Here is a 27,625-nt window from a genome sequence, read left to right on the forward strand (position 1 = left end):
ACATATGTATGTGCATGAATGGGGTGTGTGTGTGTGTGTGTGTGTATGTATGTGTATATAAAGTAGGTGGGAATAGAACTGAAAAGTTAAGTTTACTGTGGTGCAAAAAATTAGAAATCCATGCATATGAGGGTCTTCAAGATGTTCACATTATGAAAGAAATATGCATGGATTTCAAATATTTTTGCACAAAATGAGGATTTTTTTAAATTCTAATTCCATGAACTTTTTGAAATACCTTTGCGTATCCAGCTCCTACTGATTCTGGAGACCCTTGGTGAACACACATGCTGGATCACGTCTTTTGATCATGCATGATGTGTATTTGTTGCAGTGTATGAGTTCTGGTTCATGATTCAATTAAAAATGACCATACAGGAAATCTCAAGATTCTGTGTGTTTTGCCCAATAATTTCTGAACATTTTACAATGTTTTCCTGGTGCAGCTGGAAGACTCAAGAGAATACTGGGGAAGATTAAGTTATGCGATAATGGGCTATCCCCTCATGGAGATACCTTATGTTATGGATCACTTACAGGAGCTCTAAGGATTTTACAAGAGAAAACAAGTAAAATCCACAGCATTCCATTTCTTAAATAGTATCATAAGGAGATTTACTTATTTATTTTCTTTTTTTTATTTAAAAGACACAGAGAGAGAGAGAGAGTGATTGATTGATTTTCCATCTACTGGCTCACTTCCCATGTGCCTGCAACAGCTGGAGCTGGGCCAGATCAAAGTCGGTAGCCCAGAAGTCAACCCAGATCTCCCACATGGGTGGCAGGGACCTAACTACCTGAACCACCACTGTTGCCTCCCAGGGTGCACATTAGCAGGAAGCTAAAATCAGAATTGAAGCTGGGATCCAAATACAGTCACTCTGATATGGGATGTGGGCATCCCACTCAGCATCTTAACCCTATGCCAAACACCACACCTTCTTTTTTTCTGGACAAGCAGAGCTAGACAGTGAGACAGAAAGAAAAGTCATCCTTCCATTGGTTCACCCCCCAAATGGCTGCCACAGCCAGCATGCTGCGCCGATCTGAAGCCAGAAGCCAGGTACTTCCTCCTGGTCTCCCACGCAGCTGCAGGGTCCAAGGACGTGGGCCATCCTCCACTGCATTCCTGGGCCACAGCAGAGAGCTGGCCTGGAAGAGGAGCAACCGGGACAGAATCCGGCGCCCCGACCGGGACTAGAACCCGGGGTGCCGGCGCCACAGGTGGAAGATTAGCCTAGTGAGCCGTGGCGCCGGCCACACCCCTTCATTTTGACTAATTTTTTCTTTAGAAATGTCCTCTGAGCCTTTGGCCCAAGGGAACCAGGGATACCAACTGAAAGGGATGGAATTTCTTTTTTTACCTTATTCTTATGTACTTATTTTTACTTACTTGAAAAGTTACCCATGCATGTGCACATACAGAGAAAGAGCAAGACAGAGAGTGAGAGAGAAAGAGAGAGAGAGAGAGAGAGAGAGAGAGAGAATCTTCCTTTTGCTGACTCACTCTTATAAATGCCTACAGTAGGCAGGACTAGGCAAGGCCAAGCCAGGAGACAGGAATTCAGTGCAGGTCTCTAATTTGGGTGGCAGGGATCCAACTACACGCAAGCCATCATCTGCTGCCTTCCAGGACACACATTAGCAGGAAGCTGGAGTTCAGAGTAGAACAGGGATGCAAACCCAGGCACTCCAATAGGGGACGCAGGCACCTCAGGCAGCACTTTAACTGCCACACCAAGCACTCACGTCTCCTTTTGAAACAAACGCTTAAAGACGTTTAGGAAAAGCTGAGTTATCAAAAGCATCAGGATGAGTAAAGGAGAGAAAACGATTTGCAGAGGCTGAGAAGAGAGGAGAAAGGCAAAGTCACTTTCCTAGGTCTGCTTCTAATATTATTTGTAAAACAATAACAAAGCAGTCATAAGAAAACTTGGCAAAAATCCAAGCAGAAATTGTCAACTTATTCTCAGTTTTTTGGGCTTTTTTGCCCAGCACAGAGAAATCACACAGTCAAGAAAATGAATGGGTCTGGCCCCCTGGAGAGGGTGCAGGAGCCCCACAGGCAGCCTCGGGTGCTCCTCACCATGCCAGAGTAGACTGACTTAATTATCTTAACAATTTACATCACAAATTGTCACTTTCTCCTTCAACATCTGACAAATGAATGAACACACAGCAAGCTCCATTTGGCTACGCGATATCAAAGAACAATGGTTTTCACACCGAGGCTTGTACAACATGCTTCTCCATCCCTACCTTTGACTCCTGAAGTCAGAAACCTATTAAATGATTCCTGAATCCAAAGCAAGAAGCTGCGGCTTTTCAGTGGTCTTGGGGAAACTAACGCTCCCATTGCTCTAGCCCATAGCACCAAGGCATTTGTATCACGTACGACAAAAATGCCACCCAACTGCAGGTGTTAGGATGGGCAGGATGACAATGTTCTTCACTTCACACCAGGTCATCAGGAACCACTTTTCCCACACAGCAAGGCTGGTATAGTGTATAATATAGACTTGAATCTAATCATGAGAAATCCTGAACTAAATCCAAATTGACAGAGACAATGCACAAGACAAGGGGCCTGTACTCTTCAAGAAATGTCAAGGTCAAAAACACAAAGAAAGGCAAAAGGACTCTCCCAGATGAGAGCAGAGTGAACAGGAGGAAAATGAAATGCAAGATAAGATTGTGCACTGGATCCTGGACTGGAGGAAAAACAGGTATAGAGGACCTTTGGTGAAAGTTCAATCAGGACTATGGATGAGACAACCGTACTGTGTTAATATTAACTTTTCAAGCTTTTAAAATTGTACTGTAGACCCTATTAGGAAACACACACAGACTAACATATTTAATGGGAAATGGACATGATATCTTCAGATGTTTCATGGAGAAAGGTGAATGCATGTGTGTCTGTATACATGTATGTATGTGCATGTGCATATGTGTAGAGCAAACACCAGTGAGCAAATGTGCAAAAGATAAACTGTTAGTGACTGTGGCTGAAGTTTATGTGGGAGTTACTTATAATATTCTTGTAATACTTCTTAGTTTAAAATTGTATCAGATAGAAAGTTTAAAATATTGTGATTTTCAGAACTAGATAGAGAGTAGTTTTACAACACCATGAGTATGCTAAATAAATCATTTCCTTAAATAATGATTAATTTTATGTTATATGAGTTTAATCTTAATAAAAAACAATGCTTAGAATCCAAGGGGACTTCCAGGCATCCATGAGTCCAAGGGTTACAGGTGCCCAAACTCACAACCGGAATGACTGGCAGACGTGAGTTGTTGGCCATCAAACTGACTGCCCAGCTGGGGGCCAGCCTAAGCCCAGGGCTACTCCTTGCCCTGAGAACCAACTCAGAAACCACCCTATCCTTTCTTACCCTGGCTGTACGAAAAGCTGGAAGGAAGAGGAGGATGCCTGCTCACGGCAGAGGTCCACCAAGGCCGCCAACTCTGGCCCACTCCCAAGTAACCCTTCACTGCTTAACTAATCCATCACTACCCGGGGCTGCTCCATCCTTTAATCTCAGAGTGGGTCCCCTTTGAACCTCCCCACATCAGCAAGGGTTTCTGACAAATACACAAACCTAGTTACAGAAACATGAAGCCAATGAGATGACACTGAAGTCAGAGGCAGATGTAAAGACCATTACACACAGGCATAGCACCAGGCTCTGTGTAAAACAAAATCCTTAATAAACATTTGTTCAACGAGAGAGAGCATGAATGCATCATAGTCCTCCTCTTACAAATTAATATGTGACCCGTAGAGAGACAAAATAATTTTCCCAAGGTCATACAGCCAGTAAGTGCCTTAACTGGGGTTTGAATGCAGGTTAGCTGGCTCTGAAGTCTGAACTTTGAGGCCATGGTCAGTGCTAAACCACTGACCATGACCTCCAATAATTGCCACATTTCTTCAGGAAAATATGGTTTAACTTGTGAGTGAGACAGGTGTAGCTGAACACTGTGGCCCTGGCAGAAGGAAGAGCTAAGATATTCTCTCTATAGAGGAAAGGACTCTAAGTACAAATAGGACATCTGCTTTTATAACATAGCAAATATTTTAAATGTGTATGCCAGCACACAAGATGTAGTTTCCTCCTTCTTACGGACCCTTCTCGAAAATAAGCAAACACTGAAAATGAGTTTGCTTTTGCTTTGCCCAAAATTGAATCCTCAGGCTTGCAAGAGAAGAGCTATGGGTTTGGTGGGAGCGTCTAGCAGCACCATGGCCGAGACCCACTGAGCTTGTACAAAACCATGTGAGGATGCTTCCCCCTGGTGGCCATGCACGGCAATCAGCTCAGCAGCGGGCAGAGGGGTGTTTCCCAGCCTCAGCAGCTGGGTAACATGGGCCAAGCTCTCCTACCACAAACATGCTCTAGGCACTGGGGAATAAGATACGGTACAGTCAAAGCGATCGCTCTAGCAGCCCTGTACCTATTTACTTGCACTCAAATGTTCTCTTGGGACACACAGAGAGACTGCAAAACAGCTCTGGCCAAATGGAGGGAGCACAGCCTGCGTATATGACTTCTCTCAGGTTCTTTCACGGTAGGGACTGGTTAAAAATGAAAGCATTGGAAGGCAAATAGACCCCTCCCCAACAAGCACTCTAGTTTGCATTCCTGCAAACTTATACTTCACAAAGATGAAGTATAATTTTGTGCAAACACAGAAAACAAAAGATCTGAGAGTTGGCTCTGCCTAAGCAGCATCGCTGAATGCGGGTGTGCCTTCCTTGGCATCTAGGAGGCCCTGAGCAATCACTTGCCCTCAGTATTATCAGATGTAAGATCAGGAGCAAAACATCGATTACACTAGCCAGCTGTAAATGAGGAAAATACGTCGTACAACCAGGAGAGGCCTTGCCACATGGCAACAGGTGTACCAAAAGGAGTTTTTAATTTATTTCAGAAGGGGGGGAGGGGTGGGCAGAGGTGGGGACGAAGGAGGGAGGGGTAGAGAGAGAGAGCGAGAGCGAGAGAGAGAGAGAGACTCACCTGCTGGTTCATTTCCCACATGCCTATATTAGCCAAGCCTGGCCAGGGCTGAAGCCAGGAGCCAGGAACTCCATCCAAGTCTCCCATGTGGGTGTCAGGGCCCCAGTCATCTGAGAGATCATCATAGCCTCCCATGGTCTGCATTGGCAGGAAGCTGGAGTCAGGATTCAGAGCTGGGAATTAAACCCAGGTACTCTAATACGCCAGCTTTCCCAATGTTTAGTTCCGTGTTCTATGGCTTGTGATCCAGAAAGTGTATGCACTGCTCTGCTACTCTCTTTCTCATTCTCTTTTTTTCAAAAGCCCTTAGAAAAGCTCAGGAAAGACTAGCACACAGGAGTTCCAGGTTTAGAATGCCAGGACAAAGAAGCATGTAGTATGGGGCCAGCGCCATGGCTCACTTGGCTAATCCTCCGTGTGTGGTGCCGGCATCCTATATGGGCGCCGGGTTCTAATCCCGGTTGCTCCTCTTCCAGGCCAGCTCTCTGCTGTGGCCTGGGAAGGCAGTGGAGGATGGCCCAGGTGCTTGGGCCCTGCACCTGCATGGGAGACCAGGCTCCTGGCTTCAGATCGGCGCAGCACCAGCCATGGCGGCCATTTGGGGAGTGAACCAAAGGAAGGAAGACCTTTCTCTCTGTCTCTCTCTCTCACTGTCTATAACTCTACCTGTCAAAAAAAAAAAAAAAAAAAAAAAGGAAGAAGAAGAACAACAAGCATGTAATAAAAGTCATCTGTGTGTCAGCACACTGTTACTACACTATTATATAGTAGTTTTAAAGGGGGATATCTTAGGCCGGCACCACAGCTCACTAGGCTAATCCTCTGCTTGCAGAGCCAAGATCTGCAGTTCTAGTCCCGGTTGGGGCGCCGGATTCTGTTCCGGTTGCCCCTCTTCCAGTCCGGCTCTCTGCTGTGGCCCGGGAGTGTAGTGGAGGATGGCCCAAGTGCTTGGGCCCTGCACCCGCATGGGAGACCAGGAGAAGCACCTGGCTCCTGGCTTTGGATCAGCGCAGCACACTGGCCGCAATGCACTGGCATGGCGGCCATTTGGGGGGTGAACCAACGGAAAAGGAAGACCTCTCTGTCCTTCTCTCTCTCACTGTCTAACGCTGCCTGTCAAAAAAAAGGGGGGGGGGGTATCTTAGGAATGGACATGCTAAATTCACCCCAGAGACAAACAAAGGAGTTGAAGCTGCCAAAGAAGACCCAACACAGAGGTAATGGGCAGGAAGGGGAGGAAGGGCAGGTCTATTGACAGGGACCAACATACCTGTTTGTGCAGTGGTTCCATAGGTATACAAAAGCAAAACCCGATCATTCAAACATTCTGCCTGTGTACTCAGTAAACACTATTGCTTTAGCACTAAGAGTAATATCTTACAAATCCTCCCTAAAGCATTAGCACTAAAGGCAGGACACCTAGGGGGAAAAGACAGGAGATAAGAATAGGGACCAAGACACAAAGTTCTACCCATTCACTCAGTACCCATTTAGCTCCTATCAGGCAAAGGGATAAGAATGACCTAGAAGCTGAACTCTGATTCAGGGCCCAGGAGAGGAACTGAACTCATCTCTGTGCACAGAACAGACACACAGAACAGAGAAGAGCCGAGTCCCGTTCCACGTCCCTGACTCGTTAACTTTCTCACTTTACTACTTGCATTGCAGAGCTTTTCCTCCCACAAAGCAAAGGAGAATAATGTTTAGCAGATGGGAAAAAAAAAAAAAGAACTCTCCTATCTCCCTCCATTTCATTAGCAAACTACAATAGATAAGAACAAAATATCCTATTCTTGTCCTTCAAAATAGCAACAATGACAGCTCATGGTTATACAACGTTTATGGTGCACTGGGAATTTCAGAAATAGTGTCTTTCATGTCCACAATTTTTAATGGATTCTATTTCTCTAATATTTTCATTCTTTCATAACATTTTTTCTGTGGGGCTAGTTCTCTTGGTTGATTGAGACTCCTTGTCTGTCATTTTCAACATCTGCTCCATCTTGGAGCTGGATTTGGCTGGTTTTCCGTTTTCTTCATTATTCACATATCACAGAATTCTGGGTCCCATTCCAGACACTATGGAAGTTAGGTTGTGTGGATTCTGGATTCTGCTATTTTTCTCTGATGAGTGTTGGTTTCTTTGCTTAGATTTCCTCATCTGCACTTGAAGTACAAACTGTTTCTGGGGCTGCAACTTGCATCGTGGTTGAGAATTTTTTTTTTGTCTGTCTACAGTTGGGCTGCATTGAGTTGGCTCCATGTGTGTGTGGCTCTGAGTCGAAGATGTGGCTACACGAAATTTGAGAACAGAAAATCATCCTATACTATTAAAAATAGATGTTCCTCTGCAGAGAAACAGGAAGACTACAAGAGGATTCTCTCAACAGCAACAAATCCTGCACTCTCATTCCCTCCCCCGCCCCCAGCTTCTGCCTGTCCTTGGTCCAAGGTGAAGCCTGTGTCTATGCAATCAATGCCACTCTGGCGCATCAATGACCCTGTGCTCAAAAGCTAATGTATCCCAACGTCCTCCACACTGTTTGCCCTGCTACGGTTCAGGGGAGGGGTTACTTATTATTTTAATTTGGTACTTATTTGAGGGGCAGACAGGAGGAGAGAGGTACAAAAAGAGAGAGGGAAGAGACAGAAAGAAGGAGAGAGGGTAAGACAGAAAGACCCCATCACTGGTTCACTCTGCAAATGCTCACAATGGCTTGAACTAGGCAGGGTCAGACCCAGTCGCTGGGAACACAACCCATGTCTCCCACATGGGAGGCAGGAACCCACTAACATGAGCTACTTAGGTAGTCTGGCTGCAGACACGGATGCTATAACCACAGATGCCTGCCAAAAGGAGTGCCTTCAAATTTCTCCATATGGTTAAGAGCAAAAGAACATACTTTCCCCGGCAAAAAATTGTAAACCCAAGACCATAAAGATCCACACGAACCAATCTGCTTTTGCTAGAGTCTCTTCATCACTGGTTGCTATCCTTTTTTACCCTCTGTTCTACCTATTTGACCAGCCTTCATATCTATTAAATAATAAGTCATGATGTATGAAGATTGAGGACTATGTCCCTGTTAGATGGACAAACAGAGTAAGGGTAAATGTGAGGCACTGGCTTCTCCTTTCACATCTTGTCAGTAAAATCTTCTCAGGAATGCAGTGGTTCTGAATCAAATCTCAGACTCTAAAGGCAAAAAGAACTACATCGTGGGTTGAATTTGTGGTCGATCTTTATTTTTCACCCAAGAGTAGCCAACTAGAATTTTAAAATAGATAGCATTTTGTACTTCTTAAAGAAATGCAGTAATATTTGATAATGGACCCAGAGCAGAGCAGGGAAGCTTAGCTAGCACCATTTATAGAGGAAGACTGCAATGTTACTTATTCTTTCCACTTCCTATTTGTTAACATAACACCGCTGCCTTAGTAATTATCACAGAGTAGATGAATTGTCCTGATAAAATAACACATAAGTGTTTATGTGATATTCAAGTTCCAAATAAAGGTCCACTTCCTGGGCATGAAGTGGCTGGAGGCACTCTAATCATATACACCTCTATGTGCAGCCTTGTGTTGGGAAAACTGCACTGCACATAGTATGGAAGGACCACATGACCAGCACGTGACTGCCTGGACCAAGCCATTCATGGACTCAAGTCAGCCAAGATTTGGGGATCCTGAAAATTTGATGTTTATCTCTCAAAGTCTATAATTCTATTAATGACAGCATTTAAGTAATAGGAATAAGTTGAAGAGAAGAAGTACAAAATTTATACCCTGGAAACTACTACAAAATATTGTGGAAGGAAAGTACAGAAGACCTAAGTCACGGACAAGGGCATCTTGAGTCCATGGGTTAGAAGGCTTAATGTTACGATGGCAATATTTTCCCAAAATTTGCCAACAGATTTGATGCAATCATTATCAGTATCTCAACTTCTTTGTAGAAACTGACAACATTTTATAATTCATATGGAAATTCAAGAGACTAATAATAGCCAAAATAACCCTCAAAAAGAATAGCAAAGTTGCAAGACTCACACTTTGTGATTTCAAAGCTAAGTGCAAAGTCACGGTAATCAAGACAGTGGTGCTGGCATAAGACTAAACACATACAGATTAAGGTACTGCTTGAGACACCCACATCCCTTATCGGAGTCCAGCTTCTCACTCCTCCCTGGGAGGAGACACGTGTCGGCTTCAGTGGTTGAGTCCCTGCCACCTGTCTGGGATACTCAGATGGAGTTTCCAGCTCCTGACTCTGGCCTGGCCCAGTCCCAGCTACAGTCCCAGGTGTTGCAAGCATGTGGGAAGTGAACCAGAGCATGGGAGAGCTCTCTGTGTCTCTGTCTTTCAGATAAAATAAAATATAAAATGATTAAATAATTTTTTTAAAAAAGACAAATGGAACAGAATTGAGAATCCAGAAATAAACCATCTCATTTATAAGTTAATTGGTTTCTGACAAGAGTGCCAAAAGAAGAAATAATCTTCAACGAAAGCTGGGACAACTGGATATCCATGTGAGAAAAAGAAAAAAAAAAAAACTGGATTCCTTCCTTACACCATATACTATTAACCCAAAATGAGTGGAGACCTAAATGTAAGAGAAGAAACAATAAAACTCTTAGAAGAAAGCACAGGTACACATCTTCGTGACTTTGAATCGGACAATGATTTCTTAGACAGGACAGCAAAAGCACAAACAATTGAAGCAAAACTCTTAAGTGTCAAGAGATACATTCAAGAAAGATGAGAAGACAATCCACAGAAGGTGAGAAAAATCGTGCAAGCCGTACATCTGAGAAGGGCCTTGTATCTAAAATATACACAGAACTATACAACTCCATGACAGAAAGACATCTCAGTTTAAAAGTGTGCGAAAGTTCTGAACAGACTTTTCTCCACAGAGGATATACAAAAATCCAGCACGCATAGGAGAAGGTGCTCCAGTATCATCAGCCACCAAGGAGATGCAGATGGAAACCTCAAGAGCTTCCAGGATGGCTAGAAACAGATAAGAACGAGCATTCACAAGGATGTGAAGGAAACAGACGCCCTATGGTCGAAGTGCTGTCTTGCTCTGCTTCCCAGGCACACTAGCACGGAGCCGGACAGGAAGCTCAGGAGCCAGGACTCACCCCAGAACTCCACTATGTGATGCTGGTGTCGTAAGTGGCAACTCAACCATTGTGCCACAACGGCAGCCCCAAGGAAAGGGATCTTAACAGACTTTTTGTTTTGTTTTGCTCTAGGATTAGTAAAGAGAAAAGAATAATCTTCAGCATTATTGAGAGCTCAGTCAAATGTCAACATTCTAAGGCTAGGGTTCTTTAAAAAAATGTTTGCAGTAGGGATCAAAATCCTTAAGGATAAATCCAGAGCACAGCTACCTCTTGTTGAGGATGAGAGCTTGGAATTCTGGGATGTGGCGGCCGACCCTTTTGGAAGAGGTTCCCAGGAGAATGTACCAAAAAGTCAAGTCTCATCTCTGGCATGGCTTAACTCCAAGGTTTGAGATTTTATTAAGTTTCTCACCACTACTCCTTGCTGGATTATAGTTATGATATAAAACATACCTAACTGGGGCCAGCGCCGTGGCTCACTTGGCTATCCTCCGCCTGCGGCGCCAGAATCCCATATGGGCACCGGGTTCTAGTCCCGGCTGCTCCTCTTCCAGTCCAGCTCTCTGCTGTGGCCCGGGAGGGCAGTGGAGGATGGCCCAAGTGCTTGGGCCCTGCACCCCATGGGAGACCAGGAGAAGCACCTGGCTCCTGCCTTCGGATCGGCGTAGCTCCGGCTGTAGCAGCCATTTGGGGGGTGAACCAATGGAAGGAAGACCTTTCTCTCTGTCTCTCTCTCTCACTGTCTATAACTCTACCTGTCAAATAAATAAATAATCTTAAAAAAAAATACCTAATCTTGGAGCAAGGAAATACTTCAAATGATTCAGTGGCATGCATGTTCCACGTGATACCATGCACAAGGGGCCCTAAAAAATGCATGAAAATGGAGACAAAAACTAGGTTTATTTTGGTATAAAAAATTGAAATACATAAACAGTTTTTCCATAATATGCATTTTCCCTGAACTTTTTGAACACCCCTTGCACAAAGCGTATGTAAGTCATAGTCTCATTCTACATTTTTATTAACATGGGTACCATGAATAAACTGGAACGTAAGCCTGTAGAAAAGCTGTAGGATTTCATGTGGTTTGATATCCTTGGCTTATGAATCTTACAACCAGGCCAAATTATCACATTCCTCACAAATTACTTTGTTTTTTCGTCCTTCACCTACACGAGGAAGAATGACGATATTTATCAGAGATTCCTGTAGCAGAAAAGAGCAACAAAGATCAACAGGTTGATACTCACAAACCATAATTCAGGTTATGTAGAATCTTCAAATGCATAAAATAAACATTATGCTAATTAGAGACTATTAATCATAAAAAATTACTTTGCTCCAGGACCACATATTGTATTTGCTTTGTAGGTTTCTTGTATGTTAGTCACTGATGGATATTAAGTAACAGGAATAATTATCATTTAATAATCTCTAGATTAATGTGGTGAGCAGACATTCCTCAATATGCTTCCTACAAGGCTGTATTTTAAGCAAAGTTTTGTATCTAACATAAAAAAAGAAAACCTTTCTTAAATAACAGAGTCAAATAAAGCTAAGCATATCCTAACACCACAGAATAAGCTCCTATTATGGCTTTTCACTTAGAAATCTTATAAGTAAAATTCATGCTATTTTTCCTAGAAACCTATAGGATAACATTATAGTAAAAGCATAATTATTGGGGCCGGTGCCACGGCTCACTTGGTTAATTCTCCACCTGCAGTGCCAGCATCCCATATGGATGCCGGGTTCTAGTCCCGGTTGCTCCTCTTCCAGTCCAGCTCTCTGCTGTGGCCTGGGAGTGCAGTGGAGGATGGCCCAGGTGCTTGGGCCCTGCACCCCATGGGAGACCAGGAAGAAGCACCTGGCTCCTGCCTTCGGATCAGCATAGCGCCGGCCATGGCAGCCTTTTGGGGGGTGAACCAACGGAAGGAAGACCTTTCCTCTGTCTCTCTCTCTCTCTCACTGTCTATAACTCTACCTGTCAAATAAAAAAAGCATAATTATTTATCTAAGCATAGAAAAATCTAGAAAATATAAATCAAAGGTGTAACAATGTTTTACTCAGATATGAAGGAATATGGTAGGTTTTTATTGAAATTATTGTGGCTAGTTAATTTCTGAATCTTCTGCAATAAGCATATTCTGCTTGCTTAATTAGAATAATTTTTCAAAAATCCAGAATTCAAAGTAGTTAGAAAAAAAATATGAGCAAAACCCTACCTCATGAAGAGCAAGAAGAATTTAGAAATAAAAAGTACATATAAACAAAATTTAAGAATAAGAGTTTCAAAAACGAGCTTCCATTTTGAACCAACTGTCTAACAATTTCTCTAATGTGGACACACAGTTGAGTGTGTATACTCACGGGATCCCTTTTTGTGATATAAAAAGTCCTAAGTGTACAGAAGAATGCCACTTAATAAAATGCTATGCAGCCACTGCACATGACGCTCATCAAGGTTTACTGATGACCTGGAGGGATGCTAGGAAATGAAACACAGAGGACAGTGTCAATGACAACAAGAACGGAGTTCATAGAAGAGGAAGCAGCGGAAACCAGCTAACCAGGCCTGGCCATGGATGGTGAGACTATGGGTGTCCTCTCATGGCTCCTTGAGCTTTTTCATAATTTCCTCTACAATTTTTACAACTGAGGGGAGCTTCGTATTGACAACAGGAAGAAAAACTGGTAGGAGATGGCATACGCATTTGGCTCAACTGTATGATGCCCTTGGAACCCCTGCATATGGGAGTACCTGGTTGGAGTCCTGACTCCACTTCCAATGCAGCTTCCTACTAATGCGTACCCTGGGAGGCAGCAATGACTCAAGTCCTTGGGTTCATGCCACCCACATGGGAGATCTAGATTGGGTTCTGGGTTACTGGCTTCAGCCTGGCCCCGCCCTGGTAGTTATGGGAATTCGGGGAGTGAACCAGGGTATGAAAGATGTGTGTGTGTGTGTGTGTGTGTGTGTATATGTCTTTCAAGTAAAGTGAAAATAGATTTTTTTTTAAGGACAAAGAAAAAGTTCATGCAGTAAATGTATGAAAACCAAAGCAAAACACAGCAGATGTGTGCTGAGATCTGGAGAGGGACTTTTTCTGAGAAATTTGAAGAATTCACACTTGACAATTACTAATCTGCAGGTCTGTATTACTTCGGAAAATAACCTGAGGATGTCAAGAGCACTTGGACCACTTTCCCCTGGGCTTCCTGGAGGGGAAGGTGGACTGCCCGTGAGAAGGGGTGTTCAGGGAACCCAAACTCCTGCACCAGGCAGGGACTGTGCTGCCACACCCACAGGGTGGGCCGAGTCCAGCCAAGGACCCTGGCTCACGGGGCTTGGGCCAGGCTGATCTTTCCAGAGAGATCTCTTTGAAGAAGGAAGCCATTCTTTTCTAACTTGCAAAAAGCTATTTTAGAAGCAGCAATGAAAGGCGAGAGGTCAAGGGCATGGGCCGCTGGGTCTATGGACCTGACCTGCCAGGGGTTAGCAAAGAATGACAGAGCCCACACCACCACTCAGGGTGCCTCCTTGCAGGACCAAGTGCTCACAAACACAGCCTCCTTGGTATCCAGCAGCCTTACACCGCAGACGTACTCAATCAGCACTAAAAATAAGGTAGAACTACCTATGCAGTGTTGAGTCCGTAGGAAACACTAAAAGTAGGATTATGCCAACGTATTTTTATAGAAAGAATATCAATTTTCTTGCCCAGTTCTTACAGGCAAATCAGAGTGCCCCTGTGTGGCAGGCCATGCTGTCCCCAATTCTCTCTTCCCATGACTTTCTGCCTGTAGGTGAGCACAGGTAGGCACACACGTACACACATACATGAACACGTGAGTCTACTGTGTATACTTCCTACACTTCCGCTGACAAGAACTTGCCTCGTGCACTCAGCAGAGTTCTTTCCCAGCAGAACCCCACCGTCAGGAGCCTGGTACGAAGGTGTGCACAGAGAGGAGCCCAGTACCAAGGTGTGCACAGAGAGGAGACCGAGGGGGCACACACTCAGTCATTACCTACCATCTCAGAGGTGGCAGGTGTATAGGTACGTTTTTCCTTTTTTGTTCCCTAATATTTTCAAAACTGTCCATAGTGAAATCATAATAAAATAATAAAAAGGGATACAATTAATTCTAAGGGGAAAATGCTTAGCAATCCAGAAACTCCTGAGATTTCTAATGGATTCACACCAGATGGCCCCCTAGGGGTTGACCTATGCCCCATCTACTTCCCTAGAACTACTTTATCAGAGATTCCAAAGCACCCAATATGTCTCCTCCAAATGCCATGGCTTTTTTTTTTTTTTTTTGGTCTTCATCTACTTGTTCCTCCCTCCTGCAGTCAACAATGCCAACCTTGACCTCTTTCTGGGACGATATTCCCCTCGTTGGCCAGCCTCTGGCATAATTTTATTCACTGGCCCTCTTCTCCTCCATGGATCTTGTGTTCTCAGTCCCCAGCACTGGAGCCTTTGACCACGCTTGCTTTCTATGCAGCCTGAGCATCAGCAAACAGTCTCCCAGGGCTGCCTCGCCAGCCACCCCTCTTTGTAAACACATCACATGGATCTTCTCACCAGGAAGTCTCTCTTCAGGTCTGGCTCCACCTTGGGAAGTTCTCTGAAGCAAGTTCAAGACTTGCAATACGAAGTCAGGTGACCCAGATCTCATATACTCACCGCACATGTTGGACGTGGGTCCTGGGGCACCCACAATATTCTCTGCAGTCTAACCAGTGTGGTGCTGCAAACACGTGAAAGAGGGGGCAAGAAGGCAAAGGGCCAGGAAAAACCTCTTAACCCATCAACTACACCACGCTGAGCACCCCCTCAGCTGAAAGTGAGGAGTCCACAGGAGCCATGGAAAATTCCACCTGCTTCGCCTCTCTCTTCTTGGGAATGAACAGGAGGGGAAATATGCTGAGATGCCCACATGAGGACGGTCTTACATAACCATGTGATTCTCAGATTGGTGCCTGTCCCTTGCCACTGGAAAGGTTCTCACGGTCTTCCCACACACACAAAATGCCATCCCCAGAATTGGAATCCCACAGCACCACGCCAGCTCCCGGTGTATAAATCACTTCCTTACAGACACGTCCAATCTGGATGCCCTGCACACACCACCTCTCCTAGGTCACATCACACTGAATTCGGAGCTTGGAAAAGCACCCTGACAAATGGCAACCACAGAAAACAAACAAAAAATGTCTCAGGAAAAGGGAGGAACACAAAGGCATCCTGACTTACTGTAGAGCTGTGTGGGAACTGTCACAGGGCCAACAGGAAGTCACAATCATAGCACGCGTCTCTGATCTGCCTGCTCCTCCAGCCTTTATCTGCTATGATACGACCAGCAGCAAAATCACCAGCCCAGGCTACTACAGCAAAGCATAATGGGAAGAGGTAGTGGACGTTGACAACAACCCAGCAGAGTGATGAGAACATTTAACTACATATCCTGGACCAGACCCAGGCCATGCAAGCTGGTCCTAGTGCCATCAGCTTCAGTGCAAGGCACCCCCAAAACGTTGTCACGGATGGAGTCGGTCTGCAAGGTGTTTCCTGTTGTGGACAACAAAGCTGACTTACAGGTGCCAAGCTATGGGTCCCCACTTGCTTCCAAAAATCTTCACAACAACAGGGACCTACAAAAGCCTGGATCCAGACACAAACTACATGCTGGTTCCTGGGTACCAACGTGTAGAGAAAAAAAAAATCACCTTGTCTGCATTAAAGAGGTCAAGTTCTTGACTACAGAGGCTCCTTGAGTGGCATAAAAACCCAACAGCGAAGGCCAAGAGCTCTGCCTTCACAAACACATCAGAGCCACTCTGCAGAAAGCATCATCAGCCGTGGAGCGGCTCACAGACACGCCTGTCTATGTCAGGCGCGCCCCCTAGTGACCGGAAATCAGATTCCATCTAATAGCAGAGAAATGACCCTAGAGCATAGAGGTGGGTGGTAAACATGAAATGAATAGAGAAACCCAGGAGTGCAAGCAACTGTCTTGCCATCCTGCTTTCAACAAGCACTCCTGAGAAATGCTGTCCAGAGTTAAAATTAACTACACTAAAGAATGCAGGGGAAAACTAAATGAAAATATTGACATGGCAATGAATCAGAGTTCACCGGCTTTTAAAAGTTTCCTTTTAAACAATTCCCTTTAAAGACATCAAGACCTTTTTAAAGACATAATGATTTGTGGGTCTTCTCTGTGGAGGGTGTCCACAGAGGTGGGAGGAGCTTGTGAAATGAGACTACTCCCTCAGGTCCACGTTTGCCCCATTGCCTGGTTTGCATTACAATGCCCTGGCTCACCACACAAAAAGAGACGACCACACTCTGCAACAAGAGTGGATGGGGTGTGGACTCTCCGTGGCCACAGGTAACAGAAAGCGTGGCTTCGGGCAGCCCTGCAGGCCTCGCTGATCCTGTTCTGGATGTCCTCTCAGCAACCAAGAAATACAGAAGAAAAGATCTCCCAGTGTTGGAACTGACGCTTCCTTTACTATTTATTTATTTCATTGACTTCAGAGGCAAAGATACCGGGGTTGGGGGCAGAGTGCTCCCATCAGCTGGTTCACCCCCCAGATGCCCACAGTGGCCAAGGCTGGAACAGGACTGAAGCCCGGAGCCAGGAAGTCAACCTGGGTCTCCCATGGGGTTGACGGGAACTCACTCAGTTAAGCCATCACTTGCTGTCTCCTAAGGTCTACAGGGGCAGGAAGCTGGGATAGGCAGTGGAGTCAGGATTTGAACCTCATCTCTTGGATGTGGGATGCAGGCCTCCTAACTGGTCTCAAGTTCTAGGCCAAAAGTCCACCCTCTAAGTGAAACTTCTTGATCTCCCTCCCCTCCCCTCCCCTCCCCTCCCCTATCCTACCCTCCCTACCCTTCCCTTCTCCTCTCTCTCTCTCTCTTTCTCTCTCGTCCCAGAATTATGATGATGCTAAACTGAGTGGAGATGCCCTGCGAGGCCTCAAGGGGAAGGCAAAGGGCACAGTGTGCAGGAGCCCGCCCAGTGGTGCACGGTGCGTGGTGTGTGGTTCAACAGCACAAAATAAAGCCCAATATGAATCTGCTTGGGATCCATGAGACAGCTTTCCAGGGCTCACATCTTCACTTCTAAGTGTGCAGCTGCAGCTCCGCCCATGCAGACAGCTGTGGTCTGTGTATATGAAACAAAACTTGAACACGGCACATGCCATGCTCTGTTACCATTTAGACCAAAGACAGGAGAGGGCACCGTGAGCGTGTAAGGGCAGGACACTGGCAGTGTCCTCCTCTCATGCAGCAAACGGGTCATCTGAACAGGAAGTTCACCTGCCAATCCATGCAGTGAGCAACAAAAGTGCCTGCAAGTTTTTGCTTCAATACTGGCCACCTCATGGGCTGCCCTGCCTTGGACATCTCTGGGAGCGAGGACAGAAAGGTAACACTAAAAGGAAAAAATGCTCAAGACATTTAAGGGTCCGCCACCATTAAATGAGGCGTCTCAATGCACCTGTGAACATATAGCTCCAGAAGGGATTAATTCCAAGAAACCGTTCAAGGACCGTTCTGCAAGTTTCTACTTATCCCAGGGTCAGACCGAACTTCTCCAGACAGCTTTGTGCCACTTCCTAGCAATGCTGGTGCGCTCGGATGCCCTCTGTCATCACTTCACACATTTCAATAAGATTTATTAAACCCTAATGAAATCCATTATTAATGGATTATTAATCCTTATTAATTATAATTAATTAAACAAGTAACTATAAATAATTATATTACAATATAATCAATAATATAATAATTACATAATATGATAATTATATTATAAATAATAATTATAAATAATTGTAATTAATATTTAATTAAATGATTATTGATCCTTATTAATAATCCATTATTATTAGCAGTGTGTTTTTTACTATCAATATTCAATTAGATTTCCTGTTTCCTGTGCATCCTTTCCTGCATTTCCATGTTACGACAAAAAGAAAACAGTAGATAAATGAGTTGTCAGGCCTCGCTGAAAAGACTCCTTCATGATAGCGTAAGGAAAAATAACGGGGAATGGGAGTCAGGAGACCTGGGGCTGGACTAATGTTCATCTGCCATGCACAGCAGGACAATCCCACTTACTAGGAAGAGGCCAGCTGCACATCTTAGAACGCACTCCGTCCTCTCAGGGCCAGGATGGAGGCCCACCTTGGTCCTACAACTTCAAATTCTGCCAGCTCACCAGGAAGGCGGCAGAGTACCAGGGTGTGCGCCCAGCTGCCAGGCTGGCTGGGAGCTATTTGCTGTGCTTTTGCGCCACCTGGTGGCTGTTTCTGCTCTGGCATCATTAAGAAACCTTGGCTAGTGAAAGCCAAGAGCAGTCCCAATGAAGCCAAGCAGAGCCTAGAAATTATTTGGGGTCTGCAGCATTTCAGGCAGGGGAGAGAGGGTGTCTGATCACAGCGATGTGTCAAGGAGGCAGAGCACGTGAGACTTAGCTTCCGAGGACGGGGCACACACAGCGTCTGCCTGTGAGTTCACTCAGTGGGAACCAAGCATGAGTCGCATCCCCAGTCATCCCTCCACCAGTGACCTATGTTAGAGGGCTGTATCTGTAACATATCTGAAAGGAAAGTGCTTGGTTAAAAACACTGTGCCGGGGTGGGTGTTTGGTACAGCAGTTAAGATGCCGCCTGGGACGCCCAATCCCATAGCTCTGCTTCCAGTTCCAGCCTCCTGGCAGCAGGTGGTAGCTCAAATACCTGGGTCCCTGCCACCCACATGCAAGATCCAGTGGGCTCCCGGCGATTCTCTTCTGCAGGGTTATTCCTGCCCCCCAAGTGCCCAGCATATGGCACGTTCTCCTTTCCACAGTAGTAATGTCCTACGAAGTTGCTGCAAACCCTGCTAACAAAGGAACCATCTCTATGGGCAACAGAACATTGACTCTCATGCACCTTTGAGCACAGCATTTTTGTCGACAAATCTCTACACACCCTTACCTCACGCACAGCTCTGTTTAAATACACCGTAACTTACAGTGTTGGCTTATCACATTGAACTTGCAGCCAAGAGCACTGTGATTCACTCCTGGCTGAAGCTTACCTAACACACACACACACACACACACACACACACTTTTGTGTTTTCTCTGGCAGGCACATGGCTTCCTGACATTCATGAACACCAGACAGGACAGCAGCACTGTGCTGTCGGACACAGTGATGCCACCAACAGAAAGCACACGCAGACAGGCCCCACACAGACTACAAGGACATGTCTGCGGTGCGACACTGCTAGGAGAAGGCAGAGCCTTATCTTTCCGCAGCTGCCAACATGTGGGTTGGGCAACGCAAAATTTTTGTTGCTTTTTGCATATCCAAGAATAGCCTCAAAAAGCACCAAAAAGGGCCCAAGTTGTGTGTGGTGCAGCACGTTCAGCACTGACTGCATCCTCAGCACCCCATATCTGAGCACTGGTTTGAGTCTCGCTTGCTCTGCTTCTGATCCAGCTCCCTGCTAATGTGCCTCAGGAAAGCAGCAGAAGACGGCTCTCGCTCTAGGGCCTCCGAAAGCCCTGTGGGAGAGCACGCTGGAGGAGCTCGCTCCCCGCTTCAGCCTGGCTGGGCCTGGACTGCTGCAGCCACTTCAGGAGTGAAGCAGCGGATCGAAGCTCTCGCTCCCTCCCCCGCCTCCGTCTCTCTCACTCTCTGTCCCTATCTCTGTATCTCTATTTCTCTGTCACTCTGCCTTTTGAATAAATAAACACATCGTTTAAAAATCATCAAGAATACTCATTATTAATATTATTAAGCTTATCTCTATAGCTTTATTTCAACTCTCAAAGCCAATTCTTCTCCTCTCTCTCTCTCTCTCTCTCTCTCTCTGTGTCTCCAATATAAACACTGGCCATGATAAAGGATCTGCAGTTCCCCAAGCCCATGGTGTCCACTCCCCTTCTACTGTTAGTTTGTACTCTCTCCCCACTCTCCTGGGACAACCTACAACTCCCACATGACCCTATTACTATCTGTCTCGGTGTCCTGGGCACCATTCCGAGAACATTAATAGCTACCCTAACAGCATCAGCATAGCATCTAGAATCACACACGGCTTAGTATGTGCTAAACCCTGCTGCAAATAATGTCCAAGTATCTACTAATCTAATCTATGCAGTGAACGTGCCAATAGACACAATTCTTATCTCTCATTTTAAAGATACAAAAAAAAATACACAAAAATCTCAGGTCACTTGCCTGAGCGACTCAGCCTGGGAGTGAGAGACTCAGAAATGGATGCAGACAACGTGAAGCCAGAGCCCAAGTTTAATCTTCGTGTTGCACTCACACAGTAACTCCTGAATCCAGGAACTTTAGGGCCAAAATGCTTCCTGTTGTGCTTTGGGGACAGGGATGGAGATGGAGAAAGATACACACACACACACACACACACACACACAGAGTTCACTGCATTCCCTGCCATCTGCATTTGGAAAAAACTATATGAAAATGACAACAAGCACTGTATATGTAATTATGTAGAATTATACTTTTATAACTATGCATAATTATCTTCTATCACCAAAGAAGTTATAAAATCTTTTTAAAAATTAACATGAACGTAAATTCTGAAAAAAAATTCTCCCATTCAATCCTCACATGTTTGTCATTTTTTTTCATTTGGAACAATGTGTACATACCAGGGGAAATATTTACAAAATTTCTCATGCTAAAGTACCCATGTGGCTCAGAAATAATTTCTAAAAGGAGGTGAGGAAATCAATGCTCAAACAGGTTCAATGAGTGGCTCGGAAGTAGGAAAACTGAAGTTATAACCTTCAGCCCATCCAATTCCAAATGCTGCCTGGGTATTGCCCACTTGGGAGAGAAGAAATGAGAAATATCTTCATCTCATGAATTGAACTTTTCTCCAGAGAGATCCCAGAGATTACCCAACCTCCAATCGTTCCTTCGCGTCCCGGAAGGAGTTTAATAGGCAAGAGGATTCCTCTTCAGGAAGCAGAGAGCTCAGCTCGCTGGCTATGCCGGCGTTAGCGGCCAGACTGGACGGCCTCCGCCAGCCGTCAGGTGTTTTCTGCGAGACGGCCTGTAGGTGGCGCAATGAGCGTGTAATTCCCTTTCCTGAGGTTTCGCTCCCTCTGGCTGAGTATTGAAAAGTAAAAATATCTACTTGTCAAGGTTGCTGGATCATCTCCGGCACACGAAATCATGCCTAATCTCTCCCAACTTTCAACTCTGATGCAAGACCCTGCTTCAGAGCGTGTGCAGGAGATGGATTGAAATTGAAAACTGAAACAGTGGAGAAATAAAGAAAACCATGGCTTTTGGAGTTATTCTCTGCTCTTTACTTTTCTTAAACGACTTTTCAACTAAATCCTTGGGGAGAAGACCTTGTAAGTAGCAAGGGCCTTAGAATCACATTGATTTCATTCTCAGGTTTGTTTTTTTTTTTTTTTAAATAAAATAACCATCATTCTCATAAAGTACTCATGAAGCAGAATACTTAGTAGACAGAAAATGAAGAAACACACTCCAAGACTAAGCTGGAGGAATTCACAATAGTGTGAAGACAGATGGAGCAACACTGAGAAAAATTGCTCATATTTTGGCTTGTGGTGCGCCCCAGGGATTTCAGTGAGAACAGAGCTTGGAAATGGAAAGGGAGCTGCTTCACCACCCCCCCACTCCCGTCCTCTGTACCTGTCACGGAGATCTACAGCCTAGAAGTCAGTCCCTCTCGGGGTGTACTCCAGTACCCCGCTGGCCGCAGCAAAGCCAACGCGACCTCGGGCAGAGACAGAGTGATCCCTGCAAGCAGTACAGGGAAGGGACCCAACTGTGCACTTTCCACACAGTCCAAAAGAAAGCCAGGCAAGGGCAGAAGGAGGACGACGGAACTGGAGACAGAGGAGTCGCCCAGAGCCAGGCTCTGGACCAGGGCAGGCTCGCAGAAATGCTACTCTTGATCGCTTCCGTGACAATTTCAATACGATGTGGGAATAAAGGAGATTGCGATTTTATGAGTAGAAAGCTCTGTGTTCTAACAGCGACTGGACAAACAGGAGACACGTCCACGAGACCTGGAGTATGGACATTCCCTCATTTGTCCCCAAGCAGCTCCCTCTCCTTTGTCCCTGTTAGAACCAGCTGGCTCCTCTGGATTGCAGCATCTATGCCCGCCACCACTAAGATATGTACATGATGTTTCACAGAGCATGGGAATCACAGTGAGACTGACACTATAAAAACGACTCCTCAGATTGGCCATTTTCATTTTGTTTTAGCTGAAGAAACGCTACCGGAGAGGGTTAAAAAATGGTCAGTCTGACCTATTGCTGATTAAAGCGGAAATTACTCAATGTTTGCAGAAAGCAATGTGACAATACCAAAAGCCTTAAAAGATATACCATAAAAAATGACAGTTCTGCAAATTCATCCAAATAATGTGATCACAGATATACATAAACACTGGGCTACACCAACGTTAATTATAGACTTGCTGGTAGCTTCAAAGCATTGAATCACTCAGTAAAATGGCCCTAGTGAAATAAACCATGGTACCTCCAAATAAGGAAAGAATCTTTGGTTATGAAACATGCTACACTTTGACTGATACGGTGACGGTTTCAAAGAATTTCCACGAAAGACAAAGTTTCCTAAATAAAACAGAAAACACCACAGCATTTTTGTCATAGAATATGCATATACATATATATGAACACACACACACATATATATATATATACATGGTGTATTTATTACAGACTCAGATGGAAGTACTTCAAAAAGTTCATGGAATATGAGATTAAAGGATAATGTGCATTTTCCATACTTTTTGAAGACGCCTCATAGATACATATATACACACACAGGCTGTAGTGTTTTCAAGGAAGAAATATTTGAAATTATAAAAATGATCCCTGCTGATATCTAACCATCGCTGTGGAAATCTGATGTAGGTTGTTTATGATGGAGGCTAAAATGGAAACCCAATTTTACACCTTCAGAATTGGAGAGCAGCCAAACAGCACTCAGAAACTGGATGGTGATAAAGACAAGATTGAAGCAAAAGTAGAAACAAAACAACAGACTGTATTCAGGCCAACTGTGTTCTGATTTACAAACTGGAAAAAAAAAACCTAGGAGACAGGTCATCAGCATTCCTAGCAAGATAAAGCTCTTAGGAAAATGCAAATTGCATAAATTCGATCACGATGACATTTCAGGAAACCTTTTGTTTGCTTCTGATAAGAAATCGATGTATATAATATATGTATATGTATAATCCGGTCCCCAACCAAATAATAAAACCCACCCCACAGATGCCATCGTGCATTCAACTCAAACAGGCCCTCGAGCACCTTGTGGGCAGAGTTAATGAAGTGGAGCTGCATTCCAGGCTAACTACTCTCGGTTACACGTAATCAGGACTGAATAAACACAGGCGGCATTAGTCACACTTGTGCAACTTATTCCACTTGACTGCAGCCAGAGGAGATTTTCATGTGATCCTGTTTAAACCAGCTCAACATCTGGAAATGTGCAAAGCGCGAGAGGACCACACGCTCTGATGCGGCTGAGGTCAGCCCCGGGGACGAGGGGGCTGGGGCTGGGAGGAGAGAGCTTACTGCCGAGGGCTTTACTCACAATGAAGCCAAGTTTTTTGTAATCCCGGGTGTACATGGACTTGCGTTTCTCCATGCTGCCGCTGCTGTTACTAGGTTCAGACTCCGCATCGAAAGCAATTCTTCGAAGTTCAAATATGATGTCCCTCTGAGCCTGAAAGAGTTAGGAGGAGCATAAGGGGAGGTGGAGAGAGCTGCTTTCATCCTGTGATGTTACAACTCCCTCTTCCCCAGGGCTTCACTAAATCACTGCATTCAAGCAAAAGAAAAACAGATAAAAGACAACCAGTGTTCTAAGTCAGGGCTTTGCAGACTTGTCTTCCTCCTGCCTCTCCCTGCCGGTCATCCCTGGCTTGATTCTACAATAACTTGCAGCCAAGTTACTGGGAGCACTCATATCCACTGCCCAGTGCGCTCCCAAAGGAGAGCCCCAGATAGGATGGGAGGGTTGTGTTTGGAGCAGGCTAAGCTAGAGAAACTGGGAGTCCTGTACTATTGGAAACAACGAACAGTGTTGAAGTTACATTCACTGAGAAGTGATTTCATGGAAACAAATGGAATAAGCACAAACAGAAAAGGTCAAAAGTTGGAAACAGCCCCGTGTCCATCCAGGAATGAATAGGTAAACATAATGTGGTATAGACACGCAGTGCAAGATGAGGGTGCCTCCAAAAGTTCAAAAAAATGGAATTAGTGACAAGTTTATTTTGGTGCAAACAAAATTTCAACATTCATTTATATAAAGGGGGCTTCAAAAACTTCATGAAAAATGTGTATTATGAACAAACTATGTATGCATAGAGATCAAATTTTTGCACCAAAATGCACTTTAAATTTCTTTTCTTTCTTTTTTTTTTTTTTTTTGACAGGCAGAGTGGACAGTGAGAGAGAGAGAGAGACAGAGAGAAAGGTCTTCCTTTGCCGTTGGTTCACCCTCCAATGGCCGCCACGGCCAGCGCACTGAGGCCAGCACACCGCACTGATCCGATGGCAGGAGCCAGGTACTTATCCTGGTCTCCCATGGGGTGCAGGGCCCAAGCACTTGGGCCATCCTCCACTGCACTCCCGGGCCACAGCAGAGAGCTGGCCTGGAAGAGGGGCAACCGGGACAGAATCCGGTGCCCCGACCGGGACTAGAACCCGGTGTGCCGGCACCGCAAGGCAGAGGATTAGCCTAGTGAGCCGCGGCGCCGGCCCTAAATTTCATTTTCATACAGGTCTTGAAGTACCCTCATATTAATTCAGCTTTAGAAAGAAACAAAATTCTGACGTTCATTACAACATGGATGAACTTTGAAGCTACTATGCTGAGTGAAGTAAATCAGATACAAAAAAAAACATTTTCTTATTCCACTCCCATTAGCTTCGTAGGGTAGCGAAAGCCATAGAAACAGCAAGTAGAATGGTGTCTCCCAGGGGCTGAGGGAAGGAGTGAACGGGGAGCTATTGTGTATAAGTACAGAAATTCAGTTCTGAAGTTGAGAAGTAGGTGGTGCCAATGGTTTCACAACAGTGCAAATGTACTTACGGTCATAAATCCACACTAAAAATGGTTAAAATGGTACACTGTGTTACATATATTTATAATTAAAAACATTGCCAATGAACTAACGGGAGGGTGTGCAAACAAGGAAATTGCTCCCTATTAAGATGCATTGCTCTCCATCACCATGAGTGGTAAGAGGAGAGTCTCACCTCTCAGGGGTGACCACACGTGGCCTTGCCACAAAACACAGGGCCCATTTGCTGGCCTCTCTAAGTCTCTCCATCACCCTTCAACGCATGGCCGCATGCCACGAGCGAAGTGCTGTGGCAGCCACACACTTCACATCTGCAATCGATCAGGCCCTCACGTGCCAATAATGAGTGTTTTCCTTCCCAGAGCTGCAGTGCTGGTGAAGTTGAAAATATCCCAGGCAGAAGCAGGGCTCCCAGCTGTTTGCTTTCACTCTACCCTCATACTACCCACACACAGCCTTCTGGATGGAGACATCACCTTTCAGGCATGACAACCAAAGACCTGGCGGAGAGTTCCAGCAAATAATCAACTGACAGAAACACCAGCCCAGAAATTGCATCTAACCCGAGACTGGCCCTTGGCACTGGTCACTGGAGAGTGGAAATTACTTCCTCAATCTGCAGAATCAATACTACACAGAGCCCCACTGCCCTCATTGTCTGGGTACTTGATTCCAAAGCTGTCACTGCCGAAGGTTTTAGGGACACCTGCCATGTGATAGCAGGTGTTCTTATGCAATAAAAGAAGAATATGCAGGTATTGGGGGACTAAGAGAAGAATCCATTTATGTAATTCTCAGAGCCTAGATTCACCTAAATGTCAAAGCCATCAAGTTCTGAGATGACCACGAAACAATAATATCTAGAAATTCCTAGCTTCCCTCCCTCATCCAGGGTGTACTGACCTGGTCCTGGGGGTCCATCTTGGTCATCATCCTGTCTTCCAGGAGGTTAAAGGTGAGCACTTGCAGAACATACAACTGATGTGCCATTTCGTTGTTGATGGCCCGCTGAGCTCGGATGACATGCTGGAAGAAGGACCACAAGTGACATTTTTAAAAACAGAAAGAAATAAAGAAAGAGAGGAAGGAAGAGATGGAGGGAAGAATGGGGGACAAAAAAGAGAAAGAAAGAGGGAGCCAACAACGAACATTAACCCTCATCGTTGCCAAGAGGACCTCAGCAGTCTTCATGTGCCGGCACGGAGGTGGAGAGTGCTAGAATCACCACCCCACAGAGGGGTGACCTCGGAGCTTTCCTTTACGTTCCACGATCCAGAAAGGTTCCTGGTCATTAAACCAGAATCCAGAAGACCTACTTTGTGCAGGAGGAAGTGTAAGGGAGGAAGGCCTGACAGGCAGAGTGGACAGTGAGAGAGAGAGACAGAGAGAAAGGTCTTCCTTTGCCATTGGTTCACCCTCCAATGGCCACTGCGGCCGGCGCACCGTGCTGATCCGAAGTAGGAGCCAGGTACTTCTCCTGGTCTCCCGTGGGGTGCAGGGCCCAAGTACTTGGGCCATCCTCCACTGCACTCCCTGGCCACCGCAGAGAGCTGGCCTGGAAGAGGGGCAACTGGGACAGAATCCAGCACCCCGACCGGGACTAGAACCCGGTGTGCTGGTGCCGCAAGGCGGAGGATTAGCCTAGTGAGCCACGGCGCCGGCTTGGGCGTTACTTTCCTTACCAGTTACCAATTAAATGAGAAATACAATGATCCTTCCCCATAGAAACAGGACTGAAAATGAAACAAATTTAACACAAGATGCATGGGTCTTTTGTTCACACCAGATCTGGGTTTTGAAATGGAATAGCCGTCACTAAGTCAATATTAGGGCCTAATACACAGCCTGTTGGTACAGATCTTGGCTGCAGCTTAAAATGCCAAACAAGCAGTGCATGACAACATTCATGCCAGCTGTGAGTGTGCTGGGCACAGTCAGGCCCTGCTTCCTGAGAGAGCACTTTCCCCTGCATCGCTGTCTCTGGGCAGACTGCTGAGAGCTGACTTCCAAGTGACAGTTCAGTGAACGTCAAAGCTGCCCACCATGGAAAACAAAATCGTCTTGCAGCCAGGACTGGAGGAAATCTAGGTCCTGAAGGTACTATCTGGGTGTCTCCCAAACTGGCATGCATCTGGATTCCATTCCTTGGCTATCAGCACCACACTATAACAGGAGATTAGAAAAAAGGTATGGGGGACCAGCACTGTGGCGTAGCGGGTGGGACTGCCACCTGCAGTGCCGCCATCCCATATGGGTGCCGGTTCGAGTCCTGGCTGCTCCACTTCTGAT

General features: G+C 45.4%; 1 protein-coding gene across 14 annotated transcripts in view; it reads right to left on the reverse strand.

Annotated features, from left to right (window-relative positions):
- Positions 1-27,625, reverse strand: part of ELMO1 (engulfment and cell motility 1) — a 574,098-nt gene that overhangs the window by 321,803 nt on the left and 224,670 nt on the right. For all 14 annotated transcript variants that reach the window (XM_070059729.2, XM_089316113.1, XM_002713762.6 and 11 more), the window contains 2 exons: positions 26,240-26,362; positions 23,839-23,970 (listed from right to left, as the gene is read on the reverse strand). In XM_070059729.2, coding sequence (XP_069915830.1) covers positions 23,839-23,970; positions 26,240-26,362 — 255 coding nt within the window. The remainder of the gene's footprint in view (positions 1-23,838; positions 23,971-26,239; positions 26,363-27,625) is intronic.

The sequence above is a fragment of the Oryctolagus cuniculus genome, chromosome 16, assembly GCF_051225735.1.
Source record: "Oryctolagus cuniculus isolate XC-2025 breed Fujian yellow rabbit chromosome 16, ASM5122573v1, whole genome shotgun sequence".
In the NCBI taxonomy this organism is placed as follows: domain Eukaryota; kingdom Metazoa; phylum Chordata; class Mammalia; order Lagomorpha; family Leporidae; genus Oryctolagus; species Oryctolagus cuniculus.